The sequence below is a fragment of the Drosophila navojoa genome, chromosome 2 (assembly GCF_054131105.1).
Source record: "Drosophila navojoa isolate 15081-1374.11 chromosome 2, UAZ_NAV_1.0, whole genome shotgun sequence".
In the NCBI taxonomy this organism is placed as follows: domain Eukaryota; kingdom Metazoa; phylum Arthropoda; class Insecta; order Diptera; family Drosophilidae; genus Drosophila; species Drosophila navojoa.
Window position 1 is genome coordinate 8654483 of NC_142890.1, and position 22924 is coordinate 8677406.

A 22924-nucleotide genomic window follows, 5' to 3' on the forward strand; every position below is an offset into this window, starting at 1 on the left:
TACGGATATATGTCTTACCTTAGCTAGGTAGCCTAGGTAGGTACCCTAAAGAAATCTTCGCCATTTTTTGTATATACAAAACAACATTTGTTTTGTATTTAATTTGCTTATATTTTTCAAATTTATTTATACAGAGCATATATAGATATAGTTACATTTGTATTTATGAATTGAGGGAATTACACAGTCAACTTAATTAAACAAAAATATTTTGAAAATAACATAACATTAAGTACATTCCGCCAAGTCTCATATCACACCATAAAAATACAAAAAGTCAACGAAAATGGAAAACAGAAAACTCTGTTAATGCTTGACCCAAAAATTGCCAAAAATTTACTCCAACGTAAAGATCTTTTGGTTAGGTTTTCTATAAGTTCAGTCACCCATAATTACAAATAATAATGCTTGGACAAATACTTTACGAGTTAAAAAGCAATGCAATTCTCTGCATTAAACTAAATGGTATATAAGGATAGAGCTAAAGGACTTTGCAGGGACTTTGCCTTTACATATTTTAAGTGCAGGTATATAAAATATATAAGATCATTTAGACATTAATAGTTCCGTTAATTTGGATTTGTTGTTTTGTCGTTGTCATTTAGACGTATTGTACATAATTAAGTATATGAGTAGCTCTCCTCGCTGCGATTCGCTACGTGTCTACAATCAGTTTTTAGTTCACAATCAGTTGCGTTTTATGTCTTTGGTGTTTAACTTTCTTCACATGTCTTTTTTTTTTCACTATATAGTTTTTTTTTTTTTAATTTTTTTCTCACTTGGTTAAATAATTATAGCAATCAGCACAGCCTATTCCCTCGGCTTAGCCTTCTAAAGTAACATATCGTCGTCGCTCTCCGTGAACTCGCCATTTGGTTCCATCAGCAGATTAGCTTCCTCGCTCGACTGCACCTTCAATGGGATTCATTGATAGCACAAAATTCATACAATTTCTTACAAGCTTAATATGTTACCGTGGAATATCGCACCGACGAGTTGTTGCGTCGGAACAGTCGACGCACGCGTTGCCTTCGAGCCGGCGAAACGGCAAACATTCCAACGCATGCCACAAAGAACGTCACAGACAGAATAATGCCCAGTATGGCTGTAAATATGCAGGGCTATGAATGATGCTGCCAAACGAGCTTGGCTAGCTGCACTTACTGCCCACAGAGGCCGATGGGCTAGCAATGGCTGCCTTTACGGTGGAAGCTGCAGTGGTTACTGCTTCTTCAATCTTACCCATTGGCGTTGCATGCGTGCTGATGGGGCTGCTGGTTGTTGTACTAGTCGTAGAACTGCTGCTGCTGCTGCTGCTGCTGCTGCTGCCACTCTCGCCCTGTGGCACCACGTTGAGGCTCAGGAACGAACAGATGCTCGGTGTGCGCTGCACATAGAGCAAGCTGCACTGCGTGTCCTACAAACAAGATTTTTGTAATTAGAAACTTTCTTCATTAAGTGCAAAGAAAAATAATAAATAACTAAATTGATATGGGAAAAATACATAAATTCCAGCTGAAAAGCAATTGCTCGTTGTGCATCGGTCTGCGCTCGACCCCTTTGCCGCTCACAAAAGAGCGCTGCAATTTGTGGCGCAACAACTGCTGGCAACTTGTTTGCACAGCCCCAACCACAGCGCAGAGTTTTGCCCAAGCTTCCATGCCCATGCCCATTCCCATTCCCAGCTTCAACTTCGGGGACGTTGTCGCACGCCATCCGTCCGGCTGCACGCTGCGTGTAACACTTTCGGCCAAAGACCATTTCCGGCGCGTCCGACGAGCAGCAACAAGAACCAGAACATGGCAACAGAAACAGAAGCAGCAGCAGGAGCAGCAGCAGCAGCAGCAGCAGGAACGCAACAGCAACGAGGCGCGGCAAATGTGCGCATAATTTAAAAACTTTTGCGGCGGCTGCAACTGGCAACTGCAAGTGGCAAAAACTCGCGTTGCACAACTTTGCCGGCGTCCTGGGTCGCGCACCCGGCCGTGGCGCCGCCCCAGACACAAAAACTAAAACATGTCGAGGGGCACGATGACGAAGCGCAGGACGGCGCGCAGGACGACGTGCAGGACGCCGGTAGACGCATTAAAAAGTTTGCAGCCATTTAAAATCCCATTTCATTGAATCGCTAATTTTTCGACAACATTTGCCAGACAAGTCCACTGTTGCCTTTTGTTCCGCTTGCGCTTGCCATCTGCCCAAAACGAAGGACTACAACAACAACAACAACAAAATAAGAGAATGCTGTGTGTGCCTGCGTTTGATGTTGTTTACCGCTCGCTGCAACTGCATGAAACTTGTCTGCATGCGGGCGAGCATTACAGCGGAAAGTTAAGCAAATAACCGCAGTGGAGACGACAGTTTTCTGTTCCATTTACAAATCAGCATTAAGCGAACTCGGATTCATTTAATTTTATAGTAAAAACGAATTCATTAACTGTGCAATATGTCGGACATGTTTCTATTAAATATTTCAATTAAAATTAAATTAAATTAATAAGACAACTGCACAAATATTCTCAGCCAAGCGACTGACAAAGTTTTCTCTTACATGGCAAAGCAATATAAAATTCCCAACTTGATCAATTGTAGTTCAGTAATTACAGTTAACTCGGCCAACTAACGAAGCATACGTTTCCAATGGATTAAGCACTGTTGTGAAATTCAATTTGTTAAGGAGCAGAATCGCACCCATATGATCTAACACAAACAGAAACCGTTTATTTTTGCTTAATTGTCAAATGCAAATTAATAAGCAGTCGAGACCTGTTTGCGCACAGCTAATTGAGCATGAAACGTATGTCAAACAGTGGACAGACGGAGGTAGCGGAGCGAGGCGAGGCGAGGCGAGCCGAAATGTCATTACGTGCACTTGCCAAAGAAATGAAATTAATAACACCTCCATCAAGTGTGTAATGCAATTAACCGCAATCAGGCAAACACACCCAACTTGCCAGCAGGAGGTGTGTGTGTGTGTGTGTGTGTGTGTGTGCTTGTGTGATTACCATCACCAATCCATATACCGATGGCAGAGCCCAGTTTTAGATCCACAGCTCAGCCCCATGCGACAGCGTGCTCGGTGCAAGCAGCTTGCAGCTATTTGTGAACTGGTTTAAATTTGGGTCAATTGGTTTGTGCCACATACGACTGTTGCAGCTAGCAGCATACGCCATAGAGGGGGCCCGAGTAAACAGAAACAAACACAATAAAAATAACCCAACACACACACACACAGAGAGAAAGAGGGAAAGAGACTATCGCAAAATGGTCAGGCAAATATTTTCAATTGCTAACGGCGTATCCTTTCGCAATTTGTGCGTAATGGACTACAACAGTTACATGAGTGTGTGTGTGTTGGTGTGTGCGTGTGTTTTATTAAACCTCAGGCACTAATTGCTGGCCGCATTTTCGGCAGTTCCCCGAAACGGGCTAATAAAGTTGCCAGCGCCGGTCAGACCACTAATTACGAGGTGCTGCAAATTGACAATTTCGCCGTGACATGCGGTCATCCCCACATATATGTACGACGCATCTATGTAATGGAAACAGAGCACAAAATCAATTTAGAAATTGAGCGAAAAACACAAAAAGGACAATGCGCAATGCTGACAAAAATCAATTAATTTACACATATTGTGAAATGAAATCAAATTTAATATTCCAATATTGAAATGAAATCATATTCAATATTCCATTTAACTAGTCTTAAAAATGATGTAACCAACTGTATATATACCTATTTGAGTCTTTCAACATCAGCATAAACAATAAACTCTAGGCCAAGTTCGGATCTACATGCAGGAATAGAGTTTGCTGAGGCCTCACCTCTTTGCTAATGCAACAGCTGCAGCTGTGACAGCATTTTGATAACAGCAACGAGCACGGGGTCAGCGCCAGTCAGCGTCACACAAAGGCGTAATCAAAAGCCAAAACAACTAACTAACAGACAATGACACTGAGAGAAAGAGTCTAGCTACAAAGAAAAAAAAAGTCGCTAGCTCTTAGGACGATCAATGGCAAAGGCCGAGACCCCATGAAAGGGGGCAACAACATGTTGTAGCTGTAGCGAGTCAGGCACGTGCATTTTTTAGCTGTGAAAGTTCAAGACAACAAAGGCTTAGGTCAAAACAATAGCACGCCTCGCGGGCTAAAAGGAGCGCCAACATCAGCAGCAGCAACAGCCGCTACAACAACAACAGCAACAACTACAACAACAACCAAAGGCAGCAGACACCCAAGCAAGAAAGCAAGCCGTAGCTGGCAAAACCAAAAGCCGCACAGGTTGGTAGGCAACATTTTTGTTGAAAAGCAGTAACAACACCAACAGCAACAACAACAAAGCTCGCTAGCTGGCAAAGCGGATTTGCCAAGTGGTAAGCATAACAAAGGACACCTGCCACATTGTTTTGCGCCCAGTTGTGCCACGCTGTGCGGCCTTTTTCTGCATATTTCTTATACAACATTTTTACTTTGAAGCAGCCGCGCAGCAGCTACTGGGCAGACTTTACCCAAGAAACTGCCCCAGATGGCAGCAGGCAGCAGGACATGGACTGCACACACACACACACACACACACACCAGTGCATGTTAAAATGTATGCTAAATCCACTTGGAGGTTTTCGCCTTGTTGCGTCTCCCATGTCAATTTAATGTGTTCCTCCCTCTGCGCACAAATGTATGCTACGCTTTTCGCCACAACGATTCTCGCTGCTCTTATCCACTTGTCTTGGCATCTGCAAAGTATTTACCATGATATTTCTCAACTTGAGCATTTGGGCTTTTTATGTCCGCAATCCAGTAAAAAACCAAATCAAATATAAAAGAAATATTGAGCAAATATTCACTGGAGCTGAAAACAATTCGAGAAATGATGCCATTTCAAATATAGGAATCAAATCGGGTCATGCCCCAATTGATAATGCTCAACATTGAGTAAAAAGGGCAACGGAAAACGCAGTTTTAAAGTCGCTTTTAAATTTAGCTTAGGTCTGATTTAATTACCAAACTAATTTGATACTCACATTTGTTATGCTGAAGGAGCTCTCAGTTTCGTTGCTGCATATCACACGCATGTGAACATTCATCTTGCCTGCCATGAAAATAGAACAGAGAGTATACGGTTTTAATTAGTTGAAATGAAGCCTCTTACCAAGAGCAAAGCAAAATAATGAAAAAAAAAATATATATACAATAATAATAGAAAACAGAGCAAGCCAAACCACATAATTGACCCTAATAAAAAGTGATGAAAACCAGAGAAAGCCGTACTCAAAACAAAGCGGCATTTTATTTTAATTGACCAACAAACAACAGAGCACAGAACACAACGCAACTGGGGCATAGCTGAACGAGGGCAACGGCAGCAACATTGCTTAAATGAATCCTTATCATATTCCAAATGCCTGGCCATACGACCAAAACTACGGGCTCCATGGTTGTGGGGCCTTCCTCTGCTGCAAAGTTATCACATAAAAGCCAAAAATAATTATCACTGGAGACGACAACAAAAGCCGCATGATATGAGTGCCAAGGGGGGAGGAGCAGGCGCAGAGGCTCCAAGGGTTTGCCTTTGTTGTTGTTGCTGCTGCTGCTGCTGCTGCTGTTGTCGTTCAAATGCACAGCATTCCCTGTCGGTGTGGGTGCGTTTGAGTGTGTATATATATGTATGTGTATGTATATATGCTGGCAAAAATCTGCCCGCACGAAGGGAGGCGCACTATTGTGGGATTTAGGCTTAGCCGCACAGCTCTCGAACGGCCCCGACCCAGCCTCGTATTTTGCATGTCAGTGGGTGTATTCGAGTTGCCTGATCGCTTGCAGATTGCCAGCCACAGACCCGAAAATGGGGCGACAAAAAGAGTTTTTAATGACTACGAGAACGTTGTCATAATTAAATTGTCACTTTTATTGCCCATTGACATAACAAACAAAAAGTTGTATTCAATGGCAAAGTCACATGTATTTTTTATGTTTTTTTTTAAGTTTCACACGCTTTCGACAATAAAAATCATGGCCATGTACGAAACACTCCACAAAAGTCGGAAATGTTTTGTGTGTGGCCTTTTAAATATTCATGACTCGAATGCAGCAGCAAAGCCAGAAGCATAAAAATAATATTGGGTGCAACAAAATGCGTTACTCAGAGATACCCTGTAAACGCGCTTAAGATTCTCCAAACTCCCAGCGACGAATGAGTGAATCGCTGGGATTTCTTGAAAGATTAGAGACTAGTTGACTAGTATAGTATACCCCTTAATTAAACTAGCCAAGTTTTTTTATAGGGTATTCAAACGCTCTTGTCTGCAAGGAGATTATTTAACCGCATTATCAGGACAGTTCCATTATTTTTTTCTCTAGTTTTTTTCGCCTATCCTGATGATTTCAAGTGCTTTACGTTTTTGTTGCCGACAGGACGTAAAATGCTGTTAGATAACACACAAAAAACCGGGGGAGGGGCTAAAAAAAAATGGCGGCAAGCGCAGCGCGAAAAAGTGTCGCAGTCACTGCAATGGCGCCCGAAAGTGGGCACAAAAAAAAAGTGAAAGATGTTGACGTAGTGTGTGTGTGTGTGTGTGTGTGTCGAGGGGAAGGGTTATGGGCCGTAAGGGCCGGCAGATAAGGAAAACGGAAGTGCATTGGGCTGAACGCCAATTCTAATGCGATTTTGCCATTATCCAAAAACAGCTCAAAAGTCAACAGTTGCGAGGAAAAAAAAATAGGTGGCCAACAAAATGGCGTGCGGAAATGCGCGTGTTGCGCCAGCGGAAGTACGAACGGAAACGGAAGCGGAAGTGGAAATGGAAACGGAAAGGGAAGCGGAAACGACAAGCGACAAGCAGCAACTCTTCAAAAGGAACACACAAAATGATAATCGAATTAGCTTATTGATAGACTCACCCTCCTTGCCGCATCCATGCAGATCGTGAGTGAAGAACAAGTTCACCAAATCCTGTGAGTAGTCCGTCATGGCCTTGCGATGCTGTCCGCACACATTTAGCTCCAGTTTGCTGCTTTTGTGGTCGATCTAACAAAATGTAATTCAATCAAAAGCCAGAATAGAATATGCGGCATTTAAATGGGAACTCACCGCAATCTTGCCTTCCTTGGTAAAGGAGGCATTCTTAAAGTTGTAGCGCATGCCCAGATCATCGTGCACCATCTCACACGTGTCCTGGCTAAAGCTGCACTCATGCGGCGGACAAATGACGCTTGTGTCCCAGTCAAAGTGATAGTTGCACTCATCAATGGAGCTCAGCACTGGCTGTCCCTGCAACGGGTTAAACAATGTTGAGGCCGGCGCAGCATTTAAAGTGGCCACAGGTGAGGTTGGCACCTGCACTCCGTACTTACTCGCCCCGACCGCATGTTGCACCTAAAGCGTATCGTCGTGGATAGATTCATGGCCCTGTCGGTGGGACAGGGATCGCCGTGCAAGTAGAGCAGCTCAACGGTGGTGCGGTTGATGGCCGCCAAGCTAATCAGCGGGAAGCCAAGGCTCTGCAATCAAAAGACAGAGGAATGAGCGAAAGGAAATGGAGTTATGGCTGAAGGTGTCAAATAGCTTTGTCTGCTGCCTGTTGCAACGACTGCTCGAACACATGGCTGAGATTGCCGCAAATAACTTCAAGTCGCTATCTCCAGCCACGTTTACGTCGCATTGCTTGCTGACAATTGGCGCAGCAGTTGCTGTTGTTGTTGCTCGAACAGGACATGCGTCTGAGTGGCCCCATATATCGATGGGGACACTGTCACGATGAAACGATAAGCACCCGAACGTAAGCACAAAACGTTATGGCCCTTGGCAGGCAGCAGCCCCTCGGCCAGTCAATGCAGTACAAACGACAATTTAATGGATGGTATTTCAAAGATTTCAATGGGCCAGGCGACAAACGTGATATCTGATCCGTATTCGATAGCTGCCAGGTTAAAGAGTTAGGCCAGGCACTCGTGTCAGCCATTCTATGCACAACTCCATTAAGTGCAAATAGCTAATTAGATCTATGTAACACTGATATGGGGCACCACTGGCAATTGAATGGTTTGTGGTGCACTTATAATACTCGCTTGAACTGAGTACAACAGGATGCCGGGTCCTTAGCCAGACGATAGCTGTGCAAATTGCTCAATAATCGACCTTTTTGTCGCCTGCTCAATGGCGCTTCAATTGCAACAGGCGCTGGCAACACCCACCATCAGGGCAAACAGCACGCGCCAACTGCTGCCTCTGCCTGCGCCTCTCCTGCCCTTGGTCGTTACCCCCGCAGCTTAAATATTGTCAGCAGCAGCAGAGACAGTCAACTAGGCAGCCAGCTAGCCAGTCGGGGCATTCAACTGGCGACGTGCGCTTAATGTCCAAACTGGAGCCGTTGCAGCAGCATGGCAATGGTGCTCGAGTGGCACAAGATTTATGCCCCGGGTCAGCGACGTCGATGGTGGCAAACGTTGCACATGTTGTCGTCTCATCTTAAACGTATTAGCCACTGGCGGGCAGACGGCACAAACTCATTTCGTATGCAGCTCAGGCAAGGTTTAAGCAGTTTGCTCTATTATTTATTGCTAACCGTTACGCTGGCTGGCAGTTTTTTGCCCTGCTTTCCGGCCACCTCTGTCCCATTGGAAATCTATTGAAAACTCAAAATCTGAACTAATGCGGCATCAGCAAACAAGCAGCAGCAGCAGCAGCATCTAGGAATGTCCTTCAGCAGGCAATCCTTATTAGCATTGGATATGGCTGGACAGCAGCATGGGTTTATATATATATATATATACATACATATCTATATATGTATGCTGAGCTGGCGCCGGCTTATCGGCTTAACTGTGGACGGCAAGTTTTGAGGAACTTTCTGTTTCAAAATTTATTGAAAAACTTTCTTATCGCATGGGTACAAGCGGGCGAGTTCTGTTTGTCTATGTTTCCTGGCCGATTGTTTATATTTTCTTTCAAGTTTCGTGAACTTTTCACTCAGCAGTCGAGAAAGACAGAAAGCGTTGACCGGGCCAGGCAGCACAACAACGACAACAACAAGAAGAAGAAATAATAAGTAAGCTTAATTGTTTGCAGATACCAAATAAATAAGTTGTAAAATAAAAGTTTGATCTATACACAGCAAAAGCAAACACAACAACAAAATACAAAACATACTCAACAAAGAGCAGGAAAACAAAGCAAAGTTGTTTTTATTGAAAAGCAGCTCAGCCAAAACTAAAATGAAATCTCCCCAGGTCGTGTGGGTGTAGTCGCATCTCGATTGAACTCTAATTAAAAGCATCGTACACAAGGAAACTAATAGATGTGACCAATGGCAAAAAGAGTATGAGCAACTGAGACAACTCGGGCCATTTGAAATGGAATGCTGTCGCAACAATTTTCATGGAATTTTTGCACTCAAAAGTATCTTTTAGCTATTTGTAGAACCAATTGCTTGCTCAAAGCGAAGTACTTCAAACCGGGCAGAGCATACATGGAGGAAGTGGCCCGTTGTGTATTTGCTGCTAAAACTTCATCGAGTTAATAAAAGCAAAACAAAAAAAAAACAAAAAATAGAATAAATATAAAAGAACGAAAACTTTAAGGCAGAAAAAGCTAAAGCTGTAGCTTTAGTTTGAAAGCAATAAAGATTTGTGCAAGTTCAGCATTTGGAGAGGCGAGCGCAGGACATGGGGAGTGCGAGCGTGAGGCATTAGCATCAAATATCCTGTGGCGACACGCAGGCCAAAGGCATGGCTAGCCAAAAGGACGCCCCAAAATGTTGTCATGTATGCGTGTGTGTGTATGCGTGTGTGTGTGTGTGTGTGTGCGTATATGTATGTTGTCCAATGGGCAGCAGCATAATTTGCTACATGCTGAACAACAAGCACATGTCTGTTAAATGAAACCAAAAATGTGTTAGCCTGGCTTAAAGGCCATTCGAATTATTAGCCGAACAAATTCTATAAATTGCCACAGACTTGGCTCGAATTGGTTTCTTTTTGGTTCCCTTTGGGTTTGGAAAAGCCATTAACAGGTTGCAAGCAACTTGGCAATGCGAGGCACATGCCGCAGTCAAATTTGCAACATTCGCCAAAGACGCTGCATGACAATGAGCTCCAGCTGCAGCACAAGTTGCACAAGCAGTGACAGTTAGAAAATCAAATGTGCCAAGTCAATGGGTCTCAAGGATATGGCTTAGGATGTGCAGCTGGCAGCACATTAAAAATATCTGCAAATGCTCGACTGCAAATCGGATGAAGAAGAGGCAGCCAGAAGCCAAACGACTTTCGACATTTGACAACTGTCAATGAGTGGGTGGCCCCAAACACCGCCAACCCCCACACCTCTACTGGGTGATCGGCAGGGGGGTGGCTGGTTAAAGTAAAGAGTTGCGCCCGTTCAAGTGCGCGCCAGCAGCTAGCAGCACATTTCCGTTTCCGCACACGAAATGCCGCTGAAAACGGAGCATTTTCAAAATGCAAAACGTGGCGCAAATGTCAACAGCAGCAGCAGCAGCAGGAGCAGCAGCAGCAGCAGCAGCAGCAGCAGCAGCTGCAGCCACCAGCGACACGCTGCGTGCGAATGTGTGTCCGTGTGTGTGTGACGGCATGTATGTGTGCGCCTGCTGTGCAAATAAAGCAATATAAATTTTAGAAAAATATATAACCATGGCTACGTTATTTCTAGGCCAGCGGCATGCAAACAAAGCCGACGGCACTTTGCCCCAATCGACAACAGTCTCTGCCGCCTCCTCTACCTCCCTCTCTCTCTCTCCCTCTCGCTCTCTTTCTGTCTCCTTGCGTCACCCCAACAGCCGGAAATGTTCTGCACAGCACGTCGCATGGGGCACACACATTTCTTCATACAGCGCACAACTCCAGGCCAGACTGGTTTTGTGTGTGGGGCAACCACTGTGATGGCTGTTGGCCGCTAAAAGCTGTTTTTACAGTTATATATGCAGATACATACATATATATCCATATACATATTTATCTGAATGTGTATGTGCACATATTTTTACGCCAGCGTCAACGCCATAGCCGCATTTTGCCATATCCTTCCGTTCCGTTCCGTTGCCTTCTGCCACGTTACATTCACGAATAACGCGAGCCACGCAATGCCGCCAACACCCAGGCGCCTCTCCTATCCCCTAATCATGGACCCTATGCCCCTCGTCATTTGCAGCGCGTACGTGCTTATTTTTTTAACAACTTTAACATTGTTTTTGCCTCTGGCATGTGATAGAAGTTATGCTCCGAGGGGGAGGGGCGGTGGAGAGTCGCGGACAGTGCCTATGGCATACGGTATGCATTCTGTGTCGCTGGCAATGATTGGGTCGCTCTGTCAGCGCACAATAATTCATATAATTATTGCGTAAGGGTTTCTCAATGCCAGCAAAGCGATTCATAACGATTTGCTCTAAAGCTGAGCCTTTCCACTGCTAAATTGAGCTGCTAATCGAGAGAGTAGCCACAAATGGTGCTAGGGCTGATATAACTATATAAATACTAGTCTTTTTCGACTGCATATATCGACTATAATGTATAGAAAATAAATTAAAATTACAACAGCTCAGCATTTGGAGAAATTTTCGGCACATTCTTGCATTTGAGTGGCAGCAAAACCCGACAATGTTGGCGAGCAATTTGTAGCATGATCTGAAATCTCATTTCAAGCGAATTTCATTGCATACTTTTGTGGGCTTAAGTACTTATTTAAGCGCCGAGCAGCCGGCAGCTCGGACAGCAGGATACCCGGGCACAGACACAAGCGCACAGAGCCGAAAGGAAGGGACTTAGATGGAAAATGGACAAGAGGGCGTGTTCACAATTTGTGGCATTAGGCAACTTTTAGAGACCGGCCACAGTCAGCTAGCTCTCTTCAGCTGTCAACGGCAGGCGGGCGGACATTTGCGTCGCTTAATGAAGTAACCAAATCCACTGGTCACTCAGTGGTGCCCAGTGGCCACTGACTGTCTACCACTGTGTGTGTCACAAGGGGGCCTCTGGCCTAGCAATTGGATTTGCTGCATATTTAATGCATGAATGGCGCCACAAATTTTTTTTTGGGCATTTGGCCAAACGGTCTAATGGCCTAATTTAACCATTTAGCAGGGACAAATGTGCTTATGAGTCGCAAAAATATTCAACTGGCCACAGTGAAATTGGCGCCAATTACGGGCAATACACAGTGCACACATGCAACTCTCTCTCTCTCTCTCTCACACACACACATGAGAAGTGGCACATACGCCAGAGCTTAGGCTTTAGGCTATAAGCCGCTTTGACTGGTACTTACAACCTCCTCCTCTGGGGAACCGGCTGCCGACATTTTGGCCATGCAGACAGCAGAGCCACCGGCGCAGCCTAATTGGTATTTCGGCACTAATGGGCGGCACACGTTCAGAAAGAACTGTAAAGACAAAGAATCGGGCAACTATCTAGATACCGGCAGCTCCAATGGGAAATCAAGCTCACAAAGCATACTCACTCACCTTCGTATTTTTGGCCACCTGCTGCTGTTGGTTGTCTGGCAATGCGACCCGGGCCTCATAATTTTCATAGTTGTTTATCAGGGGTGTTATGTCGAACAGCTCGTAGCCGCCGCCGCCCGTGCCATCCTCTGAATTGTCCACATAGATCTTTTCTGTGCATCGGATCTGCTCCAGACATGCGAGCGGCGTCCAATATTGAATTAACAACTGGCAATTGGAGTCCTCAATTATATGAAGAGCATCGGCGTCCGAGCTGCCCATCGTTGCATTGCTCGCGCAGACAAATTCGATTTTTGTGGACCAGCGACGATTGCCGTTGTCGCATTTAACGCCATCCTCGTACAGCAAATACGGCGAGCCGCTCTGATTGAAACGCAAATTCGCATTGAAGTTGCCCAGGCCATAGCTTACGCCATTCTCTTCATAACAGGCGCCTGAAAGTGCACAAGGGAAACCAAGTGAGCTGCAGCGTGTGTTAGACATGTTCACAAAAACCGTGACAAGTGCCGCCCTGAACAGCAGTGCAACACAGCCACCCGTTTGCTGCGCCCACCTCACCCACTTCACCAAAATGGCCGTCAAATGGAACGCTTGCCATGAGCCCGCGTCCATCAGCCCATCAAAGGGAAAATTAATTGTTGCTCTCTTCCCCGTTTATCGCGCCGTTCTCTTATCAACTGCTTCTGGTTTTTGCCCACCTCAAATTGTGCTCTATATGAAGACTGTGACAAACGATATTTGACCGTAGGCAAATATACAAATGTGTGGTTATGAAATGATATATGGTGCACATTATGCAAGCCAAATAAATATTATACAAATTTGTTACTGGAGTACGCCGTTTGGCTTTAATAAACATTAAAAAAATCAAATTTCCGGCTTAAGATTTCATAAAATTTACAATTAAAAGCCAAAGCTGATAAGCCCTTACTGGGTATACTAAATGACTATATATATATACAATTTAAGAGTCTCGTTTTTGTGGTTTTAAAGTTAACTGAGTTCATGCACACAAATACATATATAGATATGGCTAAATCACCGGACTTCTAGATTTTCTGACTATTACATATAAATTTCAGAAAATCCATCTAATTTCAATTCTTCTCCTGATTCTTGAAATTCACTTAACATTTACATATGTATAACATGTACTTAACATGTACATATATCATCACGTAAAGCATCGCATGGCATTTATAGCAGAAAATCAGTTATTCTCCTTCGATTTGATTGAAATGCATCTAGTGGTCAGCATTGTGAGTTTGACTATGATTTGACTAGAATATGGTAATTCCAGTCCAATCGTACACCCTGCTTTTCTATTTATCACTCTGACGCCCCTGGCGATTTTTTGTTATTTGTCTGCTTTCGTGCTTTATTGCAGATGCCACAGCAGGAAGCAAGTACAAGAACCACAATAGAATCTGATCGATATCGTTGGCTTTTTGATTTGGCCACATAGGTGGTGGTGCACCGGGTCCGTTTAAACAAAAAGTCAATTGATGTGGTTTTTGCTCTTGAACTGAAAAGAAATCGACTGTCAAACAAATTGATAAATGAGAATTTCGTCGAAGTGTGACAATACTCGTACAAGTATCTGTGCCAGCATCGAGCATCTGTATGTGAGTATGTGTGTGTGTGTGTGTGTGTGTGGGTGGGTGCATGTCCTGTGCGACAGCGTGCAACTGACCCTTGCAACGCAAATGAAAACGAGTGAAGCAACACAACTGCTGCCGTTCCCAGATGTCCACCTTTTGGGTCTCAAATTATTTCCGTGCCGAGATTAGCCAAGGATATTGATCTGCTGTCACACCGAGCAAAAAATGTGAAAGTGAATTACGCCACAAAACACTCACAAATTCAATTTCAATCCAATCACTGCTTGGCTGGAGCCCATGGGTCTCCACAAATTGTGTGGCCAGAAGCCAAGGCAACGGCCAAAGCTAAAAACAATCTATTGCTAAAATCGCCCGAGATCTAAGAAGGAGTTAACTATAACCAGAACCAAGACAGAGTTAAATTTGTTGCGTTTCAGGGCAAATAAATTCAAGAGTTGATAGCATAATACATATATCTATGTATGTGTATATATATATACTTTATATACATACACTTAGCATTAACATACACAAGGAGGAATAAAAAAAAAACAGGCCAGCAAAAACGAAACGAAAGTATAGCAAATTGAATTTCAATAAGAAAACAGAAAAGAAAGCACCAAGAAAAGGGCTCAAAACCTTGGCCAGCACAACAAAGAAAAATGTAGAAAACAAATGTATAAACGATTTAGTAGCTGCTTGGCTGGCACATCCTGGCGCATCCTGGAACGAAAGGGCTGCTGGCAAGTGTCAGGAATGGGGCGTGTCTCTAAATTGAATCTGCCCAACAGCAAAACAACACCAGCGCTCACAAAAAAATTGCCAGCTTACAAAAAAACAATATTAGAAAATATTGGGGGAAAAATATATGTACATATATATATAATACATATATATAACATATATATAAATTGAAAATTATTAAGATTGTAGCTTGCCAACTGCTGCGCTATGTAGAAAATAAACACACTCTTCAAACTGTTTGGAGTGGCTACGATTTGTGCATTTATTTTTGCTGCTGGGGACTGACTGCAATTGTTTTGTTTTTGGCATTGCTCGGCACTTGTCGACAATTTGGTTACTTTTACGCCGTACTCTAATCAGCTACACAAACGAGTTGCACACAAAAACAACATTTGTAAATTGATATTGATGCGATTCGGCCATTTATCATTTATCATTTATCATTTACATCCGAATAACGATATCTAAATGTTTTCCCAAATACATGCTGAAACATGTAAAAATTTCAAATGCAATGACAGCGTGCAACGTGTGTGGCATAAGCAATTAACAACATTTTATTACGACTAACGCGGCGGCCTTGTTGGCCATAACCATGGCTATAACTTGCAGCCAGACTGCATGTACCAAATGCAACGCAAAATGTAAAACTACAAAATATCAGCGCAATTATGAAAGGAAACTGCAAATGTGCAAACATGACATGACTTGCTAGATACTCTCTCTCTATCTCTATCCATCTAATATAACTTCAATGATATTTGCTAAATAACCAACAGACACTATATACATACTTTTACAAGATCTTTATAAGCTCTTTCGAGACTAGACAAAGAAAAACCAGAAAAATAATAACCTAATAAGCTCTCACAAGCTGTAGCTCTTAGCTACAGTCTAGTGTATACCCACTTTGGCACACACCGCATAGAGTATACATATACACAACAACATCGGAATTTACATGCAGCAATATGGCGTCTGTCAGTGTCATCTAGGCGCCAGATACGCCAGAGTTGCATATAGAATGCACGGCTATTCGTGTGACCGTGTCTGCTATTTGCTTAACAAATGAAATTTTCGTGTAGTGCCCCGCCAAATGTTGGCCCGCAGGCGTCTCGCCCTTAAGCCTATCCGCGTCGGTGTCTGGTCCGGATAGCAATGGCAGTTGCCAAATGCAAGCAAGCTTATTTATTTGTTTTGGCCCAGCGGTGGTCATGATTTCCAGCTCGACTCCCATACCATGCCCACGTTTTTCTGTCAGCCGCGAGGCAGTCCCACGATCGAAAAGGACGCGCCAACGGAAATGCGTCTGTAGTGAACTAGAAATGCAGGCACAATTGTGTGCGTGTTGGGGAATGGAGGAATGTGTGTGTTCTCTGTATGTTTCACGGCTAAGCCCAGGCACATTTACTCTGACAACAGCCCATATGGTTTATGTTCACTGTTCTTGTTTACTAAAGTATAACATTTTTGCGTTTTTTGGAAATATTAGCAATTCTTTGCACAGTGCAACGATTCACGAGAGGGGACTATAAGCCCGTATCACAATTGTCGCTTAAATTTGTATTCGAAATTATGAGCTCACGCAATATTCAAAAGAAACATACATTCCTGATATTCCACGTTATTTTTCCTTATTGGCTGGCATCATGACGTTATACCTCTATCCCCCTAAAGTTTTATTATATGCGTATGAATAGAACAACAAAGCTTTGCTGAGGTCAGCATATATGTACATACAAATATTTGTACACTCACGAAGCTAATTTTAAAATTAAATATATGAATTAGAAACATAAAAAAATAATGAGACATTATAAATACACATGTTTCTCTTTCTCCCTTGAGCTTAAAATCATGCAAATAAAAATATTAGAGAGCTTACGAAATGCTAAAGGGTTTAGAATCTTAGTCTGGAACTAAACCAGCTTATTTGCAGTAAACTAAGCTGATTAAAGAATAACACACAGTTTTTCCTCAACTTAAGCACTCGAGTGTTAAATTTTAATTATACTCTTCCTGGCGCTTATGTGACGTGCAGCATGCTAGGTGGATGCTGGCATACGTGCAACGTCGACAGCTGCTGTGGCTGCACTTAAAAACTTCGTTAATAATTCAGACAACAAATGACCAACTTACCACCATTCGCCAAGCACGGTGAACCGGCACCGGTGCATACAGCCACATTGTAGGTTTTCCCGTCTTTGGACAATTTGTGTGGTGCACGGTTACTGAGCGCGCTGAGATCCAGGCTGTGAAATACATTCAAATATGTGACACACTCATGTAGGGTACATGAAAAGGTCTACTTACAGCTCATTGCTCGTCGTCCTAGCCGTACAGGGCTTTAGATTCTTGCACGCTAGCGGCGTAATAAAGTTAAATTGGTGTGTGCAACCATCTTGTTCCGGGCCCACATATTCGGGATGTGCGTTCTGGAAATAAGTAATTACAATGCATCGGACACTCGACGATTATAATATAAAAACAAACCAAAACGTTTTTATCGCAGTGGAAATTAACAATACTGCTGTAGTTCAATTTGGGATTTCCTGCACACGGTGTTGACGAATTATGTATCAGAAGTAGTTGCTCGTTTTTATATACGGGTTGCGTCTGTACATTGCCGAAGTTGATGAAACTGAGAGTATGTTGAAAATTAAAAATTAGAAGCTAAATTTTCGATAATTATTAAAAATTAATCTAATTTACACACCGTTTTTTTAAATCAGTCTCTTTGGGGGAAAAAAGACAAATGCTGCTCCCGGCTGGACACATGGTATTCTCGCCGTAAAGCACCGGCTTACACACATTGATTATAAAGAAATTTCCTTGACGGTCAGTTGTTCTATAGTTAACATCGCTAAGCTCCATCAAATCGAATGTGTTCCCAGTATTCGTATACGGCACACTGCAGCTATTGGATTGCGCATCATCTGGTATTGATAAACAGGCTACCGGAGTGTCGTAGTTAATATAGAAGGAACAAGTATCTTCAGCCTACAATGAGTTGCAGATAAACAATAGCTCTAATTATGTTAAAAGGAGTTACAGTCACTCACAAATGAAGTTATTTGTAATGGATTGTTATCCAGCGTGTAGTCGCAATTGAGAATCACATGAAGCTGATAGTTTGGATGGTCTTTGGTTCCGTTCTCACATTTCGCTCCATTTAAATACTTGAGATACATTTTTCCATTATGATAATGAAGTTCGTGTTTGCGACCTATGATCACATAAATTTAAAAATAAGCATCTTTTAATGAATCAAATTGCGCTTACCGAGCACATATTCTTTACCCTGTCTCTTGAGACAGGCAGCCACATTACTCTCATTATTACATTGGAACGTCAAGTTGCTGCACACATTAAACTCAAAGATATCATTGCTCACGCTCCGCACTACATGCGCCAAATCCGAGTGCAGTTTGCTGAAATCAAACTTGTTGCCATAGACGGGCTCCGTTAGCGTACAATCGCTCGATGTAAAGTCCTGTAAGCATACAAAATATTCAAAATTGCCGCCATTCTTATCAAACTGTTAGCCCACTGTTAGCTGTTAACAGGCATATTTGTTGGCTGTAGTGATATCTTCATTTGCTGATTGATTACTAATAAAAAAGGGAACAAAGGCTAAATGGCACCAATACAATCCGTATACATATATAAAAATATTTGTATACATACATATATGCATACATATATCTAAAATATATAGGCACATAAATACAATTATATATATATTTTTTTTATATTTATGTCTATAAATATACATATATATATATATATATATATGGTGCCCTCATACGAATACCCACATTGCTGGTCACAAATCTAAACATTATCGTTCTTTTACCTGTTAACATGGCAACAAGTGCGCAGTACGAAATTTGTAAGACTGTTAACAACACAGTTAGAGTAACAAAAACAAAAAAGAAAACACTCCCATTACACCTGCAACCCATCTCCCGGCAGCCACTCACCAGCTGATTTGCGTCATCCCCAGCGGTTGCACTGCATATAAACGCCAGTAATATGACCAGCATCGAAATTGGCGTCGTTGTGGCGCCACAAATCCCTATTCTCCGTTGATTACTCATTACAAACAGCTTAGTTCCTTGTACGTATACATATACTTGGAATAGAATTAGCAAAATCTGCAGAACAAAGCAATTATTGTGGCCAAGGGTTTATGTTTTATTTTTGCGTATCGGCTTTAAACGTTATTAAGCTTATCACATACACTCGCTGACTGCTTTGGTAAATTGTTTACTTAGACACGGTTTGTATTATGCCGATTCGATTTTTCAAAGACCGCCTGTCTTATCTGAATAGCGCGGTAGATTACACTCAACGATAAGCACAAGTCGGTCGCTCACTATGATTCACAGCACAACAGCACGCAGGCTTGTTTATTCAAAACAACTGGATGTAATTTTCGCAACGCAGCAAAATTGATTGAAACATAAACTCGTCGGCACCGGAGCCACAACGGTGAGGGTAAAGATGCAAAAATAGCAACAGTAATCAAGAAGAAGCAAAGTCAGGGCAGCAACAAATAGTACTGGTTAACCTTCACAATCAGCTGTTGTCTATTGTGAACGACATTAAACTGAGAAAGATATACTAAGATATTCAAAAAGTATAGAGTATTTTCTCAACATATATAAATTATACGGTAGAAACTAAATAAGTAAGTGCTCATATTTACGATTTGATCTAAAGCATTTTACAATTTCATTAAAGCAACAGCTGAGCAGAAGAAGCAAAGCGAGGGACGCATAAAAGCAGTGTTGAATAACAATCGTCATCAGCTGCTTGTGCTAAATCGACTCCATATATATTGAGTGCATTTAGTGTATTAAGGTGCATTTCTTTTCTTAACAAATATAGTCAAGTAAAATGGCTGCCAATATTGCCGCAGCGGCTGCTGCTTCACAAGAAGTAGATCCTGTGCTGAAAAAGGCAATCAAATTGTTGCATTCATCGAATCCTACGTCTGCAGCGGAACTTCGGATGCTGTTGGATGAAGCGATTAAATTGCGGTTTGGACCGGACAAGATGATATCGAAAAGCATGACCCAACGCATGGTGGACGACGAAGCTAATTTTCCAGGCCGTGCAACTCCACAGCCTCCAATACAGCCTATGGCCACTGATGAGATTATCAATCTGACCAACTCCCCGGACAAAGTACCTGCAGATTCGCCGGACACCATTGCAGATTCAGATGATGGCAGCGCCGTTGGAATAACCATGAGCGGTGTTGTCAATACAGGTGACACTGGCGACTTTGGTGACTTGAATTGTTGTGTCTGTGGTGAAATGGTTTATAAGGCCACCAATCGACTAATTGAGTGTTCTGAGTGTGGTGCACTTTATCACCAAGAGTGCCATAAGCCACCTATTACAAATGAGGAGGCTGCAGACGATCAAGTTCATATCTGGCAATGTGACACCTGTTGCAATAAGCCCTCAACTAGCCGGGCAGCTGCTACCATTCCCATTCCAACGGCCACCCCTACTGTGGTCATACCCGATGAGCCCATACCACTAGCAACAAAGAGCAAATCATCCGTGCCGTCGTCGCGGTCATCTACATCCTCGAATTCGTCATCGCCGTTCTACAAGCCCGAGATGAGCAGCTCCACAAATGTGAGCAGCAGCAGTAGCAGCAAACATGGACACAAATCTTCCTCTTCATCGTCTGCAAAGTCACACAAAGAAGATCGATCCAGTCGAGCTATGGCACCCGCGTTAACTAACATCGCCACAGTAGAGAAGCACGCCAGCAGCAGCAGTAGCACGTCATCCTCCCGCCGCGGCAGTTCGACGACCAAATCCAGTAAGAGCAAGCATCACGAGAGCAGCAGTAAACGGAGATCGAAATAGTGGTTACTTAACTTTTAATATAATTTTTAATGTGAAACTCAAATTCATTCAACATAATTCATTATCGATAAAATATGCCTACATAAGTATCAAAAACGGGTATAATGACCAAATTAAATCTATGTATAAAAATATAAGTTAAATTAGCGCCTGTACTTGCGTACGGTAACTGCCGGAGTGCGAGGACTACGGGTGGGATTCGGCGTTGGCGAGCTAGAGCTACCGTCCCCATTAACTTTTCGCAAATTAATGCGTGTCGCTGGAGAGCCGCTTTTGGGTGTGAGATTACTGATCGAGGACGAAGTCTTGGTGCTGCCCGCAGGTGTGCTACCTGGCTCCTTCTTTTTTCGCTTCACATTCACAATGACATTAGCATCCATGCTGACATCCAGTTCAATGTTATACTCATAAGTCTTATTAGAGCGTGGCTGCGGAGTCAAGTCATCGTTGATTACAGTCTTACCGGTTCGACCGCCACGCAGCGAAATCGCTGGACTACAGTTAATCTTGACACTGGCGGCCTGCGCCTTGGGTGTTCCATTGCTGTCTATTTTTTGCCGCTTGAGCAGTGGTGATTTGCTTTGCGGAGGTTCCCTTTTTTTGGGCGAAGCTGATGCTGGTTTGGGCGCTGCTTTGCGTGCATGCTTTGCTTTTGTGACTTTGGACCTAGGGCTTGGAGATTTTTTCACTCCTGGCAGCTTTCTGCGGGGAGTATATTTTGTATCCGCTTCTTCCTCGCTATCATTGATTACATCCTCCGAATCCGAAGAGTCACTTAATATAGGTTCTTCTTTAACCTTATTCCGAATATTCGCCGCAGTCGCAGCTGCTCCTGCTGTTTTTTTGACTGGGGGACTGTTATTGTTGTTGCTACTTTTTTGTGCCTTAAGATTAAAATCCAAGTCGCCAGTGTTATCCGCTTTCATTTGCTTTAGAGCATTTAGAAACATCTTACGGCATTTTTCATAGTCCGGGGCTTCGTTGTGCTTCAGCTGAGCTACGTACTTCATGTAATCAGCGACTGGTGCAGGCACACCTTTGGGAAATACGGACTTTAAGGAAGAGCTCACATTCGCCATAAACATCTCCTTAGCTTTTTGAACTTTTGCCGGAGCAGTTAGCAGCTTCTCCTTAATCCAGGGTAGCTCCACACCCAACCATTCAATAATATTATACCCGAGTATTTCAAGATCAGCGCGTCTAGTAGCTACACCCAAATGGGCGTCCCGTGATGTGTACTCAATAGTGCCATTATGCATTTTCTTTGGATCCGGTTTGTAATCGCCCGTTGTGTAGTGCGAGGCTAAGCCAAAATCCACCAAATATGCCTGGCTACCACCGCCTTTTCCCATGCCAAGTAGAATGTTAGCCGCTTTAAGATCAGCATGGACATAGCCGGTGCTGTGCATAAACTCATACACATCCAGCATTTGAATGGCCAGTCTGTAGACGGTTACCTCGGGCAAGCGTTTGCCGTTCTGGATATAAAACTTGGATATATCACTACCGTAACGAGGCATAACTATAAATCGATGCTTCTGGCCATTTATATCCACAGAGCCGTTGGCTATTATATAGGGCATGCCTAGAGACTTGAGGCCACGCTTCTCCTTAAACTTTTTAATGTCTTCTAGTTTTGCATTTCGCAAATAGAAGTGCATTTCGACAAAAAGCGGTCCATTCGCATGTGGTTCCTGGAATTAATGAAAAGTCGCTGTTTAAGCTATCGAGTTTCTTGTACAGATAACATTAAATACTGACGCATTTCACAACAGCATCGTAGTTGTTTTCGCCGTTGCGAGTTGCTGCATAGATTTCTCCAAAACCGCCAACTCCAATCGAAGGCCCGATGCGCCACTGTGTCTTCGCCAAATCGCTGAGTATGGTTCCCTCCTTCAACTTCTCCGGCATGGCATACAACTTGCCTTTGGGCTTTTTAGCCGCCGCTGGTTTTGGCTTAGCGACACGAGGCATTTTCCGGTCTAAGAAGGCACAGATTACAATTTTATTTAATTTCAGCACAACTTCAGATGCCAAATGTCGCCAAAGCATTCGCATCAACTACGCGCCATTACATACAATTCTGCTTCGCGTCATTCATTGTAAGCAAGTTGGCAGGTCTCGTGAGAGTGCAGTAACAGCACTATGTAAATTAACAGAGCGCGGTAAAATAATTTTAAATATCTCATTTAAAAATTGAAAACTATAATTGTTGATCCA

The 22924-nt window shown here is 43.1% G+C and overlaps 3 protein-coding genes across 6 annotated transcripts; 1 reads left to right on the plus strand and 2 right to left on the minus strand.

Moving 5' to 3' along the window:
• Positions 1-86: 86 nt before the first annotated feature.
• Lerp (lysosomal enzyme receptor protein) lies at positions 87-19346 on the minus strand. Of its 4 annotated transcripts, none has more exons than XM_089256551.1 (16): positions 18796-19346; positions 18095-18305; positions 17875-18038; positions 17529-17812; positions 17306-17453; positions 17126-17247; positions 16952-17064; positions 12468-12901; positions 12272-12385; positions 7351-7497; positions 7088-7267; positions 6898-7024; positions 5022-5089; positions 1243-1417; positions 975-1105; positions 87-906 (listed from the first exon to the last, which is right to left on the minus strand). In XM_089256551.1, exons 1-16 carry the CDS (start codon positions 18910-18912, stop codon positions 832-834), a joined length of 2610 nt encoding a protein of 869 aa, XP_089112677.1. In that variant the 5' UTR covers positions 18913-19346; the 3' UTR covers positions 87-831. The 4 variants fall into 4 exon arrangements, with proteins under 4 accessions (XP_089112677.1, XP_030238172.1, XP_089112676.1 ...); XM_030382312.2 differs by having other exon boundaries at positions 87-912; XM_089256550.1 differs by having other exon boundaries at positions 1165-1417.
• Positions 19347-19617: 271 nt separating this feature from the next.
• On the plus strand, positions 19618-21737 carry IntS12 (integrator complex subunit 12). The gene has a single exon (XM_018102572.3). It carries the CDS (start codon positions 19715-19717, stop codon positions 20702-20704), a length of 990 nt encoding a protein of 329 aa, XP_017958061.1. The 5' UTR covers positions 19618-19714; the 3' UTR covers positions 20705-21737.
• On the minus strand, positions 20712-22898 carry ball (nucleosomal histone kinase 1). The gene is made up of 2 exons (XM_018102421.3): positions 22466-22898; positions 20712-22398 (listed from the first exon to the last, which is right to left on the minus strand). Exons 1-2 carry the CDS (start codon positions 22760-22762, stop codon positions 20848-20850), a joined length of 1848 nt encoding a protein of 615 aa, XP_017957910.2. The 5' UTR covers positions 22763-22898; the 3' UTR covers positions 20712-20847.
• Between the last annotated feature and the right edge of the window lie 26 nt (positions 22899-22924).

Excerpts from the sequence above, each read along its gene's own strand:
- Lerp (XM_030382311.2), bottom strand. The coding sequence starts at position 18,912 with ATGAGTAATCAACGGAGAATAGGGATTTGTGGCGCCACAACGACGCCA. Across the intron at positions 7,498-12,271 it reads GTTCCCCAGAGGAGGAGGTT|AGCCTTGGCTTCCCGCTGAT; the intron begins GTAAGTACCAGT and ends TTTTGATTGCAG. Across the intron at positions 7,268-7,350 it reads GCAACATGCGGTCGGGGCGA|GGACAGCCAGTGCTGAGCTC; the intron begins GTAAGTACGGAG and ends AACCCGTTGCAG.
- IntS12 (XM_018102572.3), top strand. The coding sequence starts at position 19,715 with ATGGCTGCCAATATTGCCGCAGCGGCTGCTGCTTCACAAGAAGTAGAT.
- ball (XM_018102421.3), bottom strand. The coding sequence starts at position 22,762 with ATGCGAATGCTTTGGCGACATTTGGCATCTGAAGTTGTGCTGAAATTA. Across the intron at positions 22,399-22,465 it reads ACGATGCTGTTGTGAAATGC|GAACCACATGCGAATGGACC; the intron begins GTCAGTATTTAA and ends CATTAATTCCAG.